The following is a 7,940-nucleotide window of genomic DNA, read 5'->3' on the forward strand; positions in this document are numbered from 1 at the left end:
TATTTCCTCAGCGGCCGGGGGGCAGCAGCGTTAGCATTGGCTGCAGCAGCAGCAGCAGCAGCAGCAGCAGCAGGTTCTTCCTCTCTCCAGCCTCTGCAGGGCCGTGGTCAGCAGATAACCCCGCTCTGATACGTGCTGTCACCAGAGCAGGCGTGTGTTTTTACTGTAACACGTTCTGCACCTGTCATCTGCAGAGGTTCCTTCTCTAAGAGAGGGAATCTCCGGTTCTCCTGCTCTAAAAATACCCCAGAGTGATTCCTGTTGCTGCTGTTTGTTTGGTTTGACTGCTGATATCTGACTCCACAAACACAGGGCACTGACAGCACACACACACACACACACACACACACACACGGAGTGTGTTTAGAAATAAAATGTATTTAACTGAAGTCATGGACTTCAGAGAACAGCTGAGAAGGTGAGGTTAGAAGCTCTGTGTCTGTGAGGATGTGCAGTAGCAGTTCCTCGTTTCAACCACTGGGGTGACTTACAGAGAACAGGTTGGACAGTAACTACATCCTACAGTCTTCATGTTCTTGACTGTTTGATGACGGTGTTTCTTCTTCTCTGATCGTTGTCTCTCGGCCAGGTTGACTTCAACAATCGGTCTTTAAGTTAAATAAAGAAGTAAGGTTTAATTTGGTCCAACTGTGGTGGATCAACACTCACTTGAGACGTCTTCAGCCTTCAAAGGCTGAACTGAATCTCTCTCTCCCTTTCTCCCTCTCTCTCTCTCTCTCTCTCTCTCTCTCTCTGTGTGTGTGTGTGTGTGTGTGTAGGCAGGAATGTCAACTGAGACTAATCTGCGCTCTGCTGCTCAGCTCTGCCGTCCGGGTGTTTATCCTGGCAGAAGAGCAGAGAGAGACAGACGCTCCGGCTACGCTACACTCTTACTACTGCTGCTGCTGCTGCTGCTGATACTACCACTGCTGGTGCTGCTGCTGATACTACCACTGCTGATGCTGCTGCTGCTGATACTACCACTGCTGATGCTGCTGCTGTTACTGCTGCTGATGCTGCTGCTGCTGATACTACCACTGCTGATGCTGCTGCTGCTGATACTACCACTGCTGGTGCTGCTGCTGATACTACCACTGCTGATGCTGCTGCTGCTGCTGTTCCTGCTGCTGTTCCTGCTGCTGCTGCTGTTCCTGCTGCTGTTCCTGCTGCTGTTCCTGCTGCTGTTCCTGCTGCTGCGGTTGCTGCTGCTGCTGCTGTTCCTGCTGCTGTTCCTGCTGCTGCTGCTGTTCCTGCTGCTGCTGCTGCTGTTCCTGCTGCTGTTCCTGCTGCTGTTACTGCTGTTACTGCTGCTGTTACTGCTGCTGCTGTTACTGCTGCTGCTGCTGCTACTGCTGCTGCTGTTACTGTTGCTGCTGTTGCTGCTGCTGCTGCTGCTCCTGCTGCTCCTGCTGCTGCTGCTGTTCCTGCTGCTGCTGCTGTTCCTGCTGCTGCTGCTGCTGCTACTGCTGCTACTGTCCATTCCTGTGTTGGACCGTGTTGGTCCAGATTCTCCTCAGACAAACACTCCTTCAAGGGTTTTGAGTGTAATCAATGTCTATGCTCACAGGGTCCACATGGGGGGAGGGGGGGGGGGGGGGCAGATTATTCAATTAAACAATTACACCCCTCTCCTCCTCCTCCTCCTCTTCCTCCTCCTCCACTTGTCAACTACCATATCAGTGTCTGAGGGCAGACGCCTGTGGTGAGTAGATGCTGGTGCCATTCCTAGTCCCTGGTACTGATTACTGCAGTGGAAATGCACAGAATTCCTGGTACAATTTTGGATTCACTGGTATTTGTACACATAATATACTTAGTTGTCTGTACAAAATCCAAAACTTCCAAAACTCATTCATTTCATTGACTCTGTCGACTGTCCACCAAGTGTCTGTCAACACTGTGTTTCTATTTTAGGAAACAGTTGAAACATGGCTGATACTACCACTGCTGATGCTGCTGCTGCTGCTACTACCACTGCTGCTGCTGCTGCTGCTGTTGCTGCTGCTGCGGCTGCTGCTGCTGCTGCTGATACTACTACTGCTGCTGCTGATACTACCACTGCTGCTGCTGCTGCTGATGACACCACTGCTGCTGCTGCTGCTGCTGTTGCTACCACTGCTGCTGCTGCTGCTGCTGATGACACCACTGCTGCTGCTGCTGCTGCTGATGACACCACTGCTGCTTTTGCTTGGATTCTGGCAGCCATAAAAGAACGTGGAGGCATGTCAATAAAATAGCAGCATGTGATAGAGATCCTGTCCTGTCCTGACCCTGATCTTGACCCTGATCCAGACTTAAGATCCACCAGTTCCTTTTTCCCCCAACACAGTTCTTAAATGTAAGATGAAAAGATGTTTGTTCTGTCATCGTTGACATCATTCAAAAAGTAACGAAAGGCTAACAATTAGCCTAGCTTTTTTCCCCTGTCATCCTCCCAGGAGGTCAGAGTGTGTGTGTGTGTCTCTAATCTACTGTCAGGCTTTGAAACTGGAGAATGAGGAGGAGTTGCTGCAGCTTCACCTCCACTGAGGCGCAGTGTCTCCACACAGACTGTGTAGATGTGTGTGTCCTCTGAGGACAGTCTGTCTTGTGGATAGTTGGTATCTCCCACTCCTGTTGTGACCCAGCTCCACAAACTTTCTCTCTTCTCACATTCCCTCCTCCTCTGTCCCCTGTCCCTCCTCCTCTGTCCCCTGTCCCTCCTCCTCTGTCCCCTGTCCCTCCTCCCCTGTCTCTCCCTCTGTCTCTTCTCTTAGACGGAGCTCCTTTTCCTCACATGACGTCTCCTCCTGCTGCAGCCGGCTAATTATCCCAGCTTTAGTCCACATTAGTACAGTTGAGAGGGTTTGAGGTTTCAGGTCTAATCTCTCTGGTTCTGGCCCAGGAAAATAGATTTGGTTTGTCATGTGGACAGACTCACAGACTCACAGATTAGGTCTGAGTCTGAGACCATTGACTGGATTTCAGGAGGTGAGTCATAGTAATCTGCAGTAATCTGACCTGTCAAAGAGCACTTCATCCTCGGACACTGGGTCAGAAACCCACTGTTTCACTGACCTTTGACATTCCAAATAACTCCCACACTTCATTCCTTCATGTTCTAACATTTCTGACTGTTTTAGGTCCAAATATAAGAAGTCTCCGACATCACATTCAATATTCCTACCATCTCTATATCTGGACAAAGTTTTTGTTACAATTGTCACTAGCCTTTAGCATCTTGCCTGTTTTATTTCGATGACTTTTTTAGTTTTTCTTCTTTAACATTGTTACTGGATTTCGTTCAGTTTATTTTGTCTAACCTTTAGTTCACCGTCAGCCCACTTCTAATTAGTGTTTCTGATGTTGCCTCTTCAGTGTGTCTCCTGACGGAGGTAAAAACAAAGATGTGTCAGAGTCACATCTGTCAGCTCCCAGCTCTGAGGAGGAGTTTCTCTCCTGTGTCTCTGTGGAGCAGCTGTCAGTGACAGAACAGAGCCAGGTGTAAAACAGAGGGAACATCTCCTCCTCTTTATCCTCCTCACCTGCACATGAACTCTGCACTTTGCAGATTTCACCCAAACCCCCGAGCTGAGAGAACGGCGCTGCTTTCATCAGTCGCAGCGCCCTGATTTATTTTAACTCCGCTCTGAGCGGGTTTGATGTAACAGCAGAGGCAGAAGGCAGTCAAACACATCCACTGAGCTTCAAACCTGCTACAGACTGTTTAATGAAGCGAGAACGCTGACACCTGCTGGATCACAGGTTATGACCTCTGACCTGACGTAAGAAACAAAACAGTCCATCTGTTCAAAAGACTACTACAGAGAATGAACTCTAGAAGTCATCGTCCCCCAACTATTAAAATAAAAAACAAAGAATAGTCAGAGAAAATAATTAGTCAGAAAAAAAAATAAAAGTACCGGTAGGTGAAAAAGTTAGAGAAAGAAGTGAAAAGGTAAAAATTAGCAATTCACCATTTCCATTACCTGCATCTTCTGGATCTTCATCATAATCTTCATCATCACCAGAGGACAGAGAATCTGTAAAACAGGAGATTAAGAGTGAAATTGATATCTAAAAAAGCACAGAGATTAAGAGTGAAATTGATATCTAAATTATATATTATGTAAAAGCTTCTGTGTAGAAATAAAATAAAAAAAGCTAAAAACTAGTCATAAAGTTACGGGGAGCAAATATGACTCAAAATGATTGGGACTCACTGCTCTTATATAAGCAAGTATACACCTATACTGAGGACCTCCACCCTTTTCACAGGCATTCTGGCTTAGGTGTGAAAATACTGACAGCTTTTGATCAGATCGTCCAAGAGCTGTTTGAAAAGCCTCTAAAGTATCACTGAAGTGGATAAATAACACAATAATCCCTTTATTATTAAAGCATCTGGGTCAGATTATTCCACTTTAATAAAACGCCCTAATTCCTGAGATTAGCTGAACTCTGACAGCCATCAGATTACAAACACATCACATCTGGAAGACGTTGGCTTCACTTGTTTGGTTTCGTGCAGAACACGACACGAAAACAGGCGACGAGAAAAGAAAAAAAACGAAAAAGAATTTAGGGTTTCACACGCAGTGGAGGTTAACACACACACACACACACACACACGCACACACACACACACACACACACACTCACACAGAGTTTATTGAGAAAGTCATGAATGAGTCCACAGTGCAGCGTAGCTACAACACAGACTTGTCTACAGCCGACACCAATGAGAGGGTCATTAGTGTGTGTGTGTGTGTGTGTGTGTGTGTGTTTTCTGTTTCAGTCGGAGGTGGAGAACCTCCATCAATTAAAAACCCTCTCAGCTCATCTTATAAATCTTCTTGACGGTGGTGGGCTTCGGTGAGGTGGAGGGAGTGTTTCTTTAAATTCAATATGAACAAAGACTATTTTTATTTGGTTAAACTTTAGCCCAACATGTTTGGGTGAATTTTGTCAGATTATCTACTTTGAACAAAGGCTTAGTTTGTGCTCCTAAATTTTCCAAATTAAAATTACCAACACTTTTTGTTAAAGCCTTGAATGACGTTATCAAGAAAAAAAAAAGAAAACTCCGACACTACGCTGTATTTGATGCTACGCAGCAGCAGCAGCAGCAGCAGCTACAGCAGCTACAGCAGCAGCAGCAGCAGCCTCAGCAGCAGCAGCCTCAGCAGCAGCAGCCTCAGCAGCAGCAGCCTCAGCAGCAGCAGCAGCAGCCTCAGCAGCAGCAGCCTCAGCAGCAGCAGCAGCAGCCTCAGCAGCAGCAGCAGCAGCAGCAGCTACAGCAGCAGCAGCAGCAGCCTCAGCAGCAGCAGCAGCAGCCTCAGCAGCAGCAGCCTCAGCAGCAGCAGCCTCAGCAGCAGCAGCCTCAGCAGCAGCAGCAGCAGCAGCAGCTACAGCAACAGCAGCAGCAGCAGCAGCGTCAGCGTCAGTCGGTAGTGAACTCATCTGTTTCCAATGACTCTCGTTTTACAGTTAATTTCGTTCTAATTAGTCGTCAATAACAGCTTCATCTGGAGTCCAGCAGTTTTATGGGAAGAGGTAGACACTTTAAAGCTACTGCTGCTCACTCTCCCTCCTCCCCCTCCTCTCCTCCCCTCCATCTCCTCTTTATCCTCTGAACTCCTGTTCCAGCTCACGGTGAATCCCACTGCAGCAGGATAATGAGCAGCACCTCCACCCGAGTGTCAGGAGGAGAAAAGCGAACAAAGCTCTGAGACGTTTTACTGCAGAAGGTTTTAGGTGGAGACAAATCCCTGCTGCACCTCCTCACTGATGATATCAAACTGCTGCGTCCTCTGAAGGTTCCTGTCAGTTTACCTTCAAACACTGTCCTTGGTCGTTGTTCTTGTTCATGCTGCGTTTACTGACTTTGTCTATCTACAATCACTGAAACCCTCCGAGCTTTTCTTTTTTCTAGGCGGAGCAGGACCCTCCCTCTCACCTGTCACTCTGATGGTGTAGTTGCTCAGCAGCCTGTTGTTTCGGGCCAGGCGGCAGGAGTAGACGCCCGAGTCCTCGTACGACACGTTGATGATGCGTAACATCCTCTGAACCACCCGCGTCCTGTCCCCGGACACCAGACCTGTGCCGTCTTTGAACCAGACCACGGGCTCCGACGGGTCGTCCATCTCACAGGGCATTTGCAACGTGTCCCCAATGCCCAAAACATAGTCCTCCAGGAAGGCTGTCTCACTGGACACAGGATCTGCAGCAACAACGACAACAAAATAGGAACAGTTATTTTTGGAGATTCTGTTCTGTGTTTCGGCACAATACAAAAAGTCAGGGAAAATGAATCTCTCTGAGGGGTTAGGGCCGACATGTTCTTAAGACCTGGAAGACTTAACGGCATTTGTTACTCGTCAGCTTCTACAGTACCACAAATGACTAAAAATGAATCTCTGAGTTCACTCCATGGCTCTGGTTGTTCATTCACTGCTGTTTCAGTGTGTTGTTGTGAGGCTTCATAAAGTCAAGTCTTAAAGTTAAATTAAAGTGTTGCTAAACAACAAAACAGCAAACAACAACGTGCTGTTCTACAGGAGGAAAAAACCTTTATGGACTTTTGGACAGAAAAGACAACTGTCCTAAAGAAATGTGGGACTTCACCAGCGTCAGATTAAGAGTCCATCTTGAATCAACCACATCTTCCTCCTCCTCCTCCTCCCCAGTCTTCCCCGTCAAACACCACCTCATTTACTCCACCGGCTCCGTGTGCCAGCTCCTCTGGAGCCAAGGAAAAATCAACATGTTTACTGGCTGCAGCGTGGATGCCGACCTCCGCTGAGGACGGACGAGACACACACGCACGCACACGTCTGCGTAAACAAACAGTGAGTCTCCTTGTGTGCCCCCTGTCCCCCGTCAGTGGTGTCTCCTCCGCGTCTAGGGTTTAATTAAACTCATTAAAGACCAATTCAGAGGCAGGACGCACTCGAGGACGCGCACAAATGAGTACGTGGACACCGGCGTCCGCACATACCCAGACCCACCCACTCGCTGACCAATGAGAGCCACTGACAGATGCAGGTGAGGAGCGAGCGTGAACGCGGCCTCCTCTCACTTTGATGCAGTTTGAAGCTGGACTCAGGAAATTGAAGCTGAGTGGTGAGTGGACCTGAGCAGAGCATCTTCACTGAGAATAGATCATTAATGAGCTCCATTATTGATGAGTTCTTTCAACTAAAGGCTGCGGTTGATGAGAAAACCTCGGACACAGAGGTGGAAACACATTCACATTAAAGCACCAGCAGAATGACTTTATCACTGAAACAAAGAGGAATTTTCAAATCCACCACTGAAAAAAACCGTTGAATGCAAACATAAAATAAAGAGAATTTAATAAAGTCAACAATAGAAACTTGAAAAATTTAAAAAACCCATAAAAAATTTATTTTTATTTTTCTACAGTTTCATTAAAATATTTTTTCAGATAAGAAAATACTATTTCCCCCTGCACTTTTTTCCTTTATTACATATTCACATTTTTTAAATAGATTCTGATGTAATTGCATTTTAAATTTTTTTTTATCACATCTTCATTTTGTTCTTTAAAAACCTAATAGAATGACAGTGAAGCTGTTCCAGCTAAAAAAAAAAAACTAAAGTCACAACATTCTTCTGATTAAAAAAAAAAAAAAAACTAAAGTCAAAACATTCTTCTGATTTTTTTATTAATTGGTTTATTATTCCTATCCTGAAGTTTGTTTTCATATTTATCAAATAAAACACTGCATTTTATGTTTTTTTCTCCTCCAGATTTGTTTTCCATTTCGATTTTATTTTGTTTTATTATTTTGTTTTTATATATTTATTTTCCATTATTATTATTTTGCTTTTTTAAACTTCAAATTAAAATGTGAAGATAATTATACTGATTAAATAATTGTACTGATCCATATGCAGCGACAGCAGCAGCAGCAGCAGTCACTAACTCCTCCTGT

General features: G+C 45.8%; 1 protein-coding gene across 8 annotated transcripts in view; it reads right to left on the reverse strand.

The window, feature by feature from the left end:
• Nucleotides 1–7,940, reverse strand: part of fgfr3 (fibroblast growth factor receptor 3) — a 74,016-nt gene that overhangs the window by 42,108 nt on the left and 23,968 nt on the right. For 6 of the 8 annotated variants that reach the window (XM_025055499.1, XM_025055492.1, XM_025055495.1 and 3 more), the window contains 2 exons: nucleotides 5,939–6,202; nucleotides 3,957–4,022 (listed from right to left, as the gene is read on the reverse strand). In XM_025055499.1, the coding sequence (XP_024911267.1) occupies nucleotides 3,957–4,022; nucleotides 5,939–6,202 (330 nt within the window). The remainder of the gene's footprint in view (nucleotides 1–3,956; nucleotides 4,023–5,938; nucleotides 6,203–7,940) is intronic. The other 2 variants (XM_025055511.1, XM_025055513.1) reach the window with 1 other exon arrangement.

Source organism: Cynoglossus semilaevis, chromosome 1 (genome assembly GCF_000523025.1).
Source record: "Cynoglossus semilaevis isolate Cse_v1.0 chromosome 1, Cse_v1.0, whole genome shotgun sequence".
Classification (NCBI taxonomy): domain Eukaryota; kingdom Metazoa; phylum Chordata; class Actinopteri; order Pleuronectiformes; family Cynoglossidae; genus Cynoglossus; species Cynoglossus semilaevis.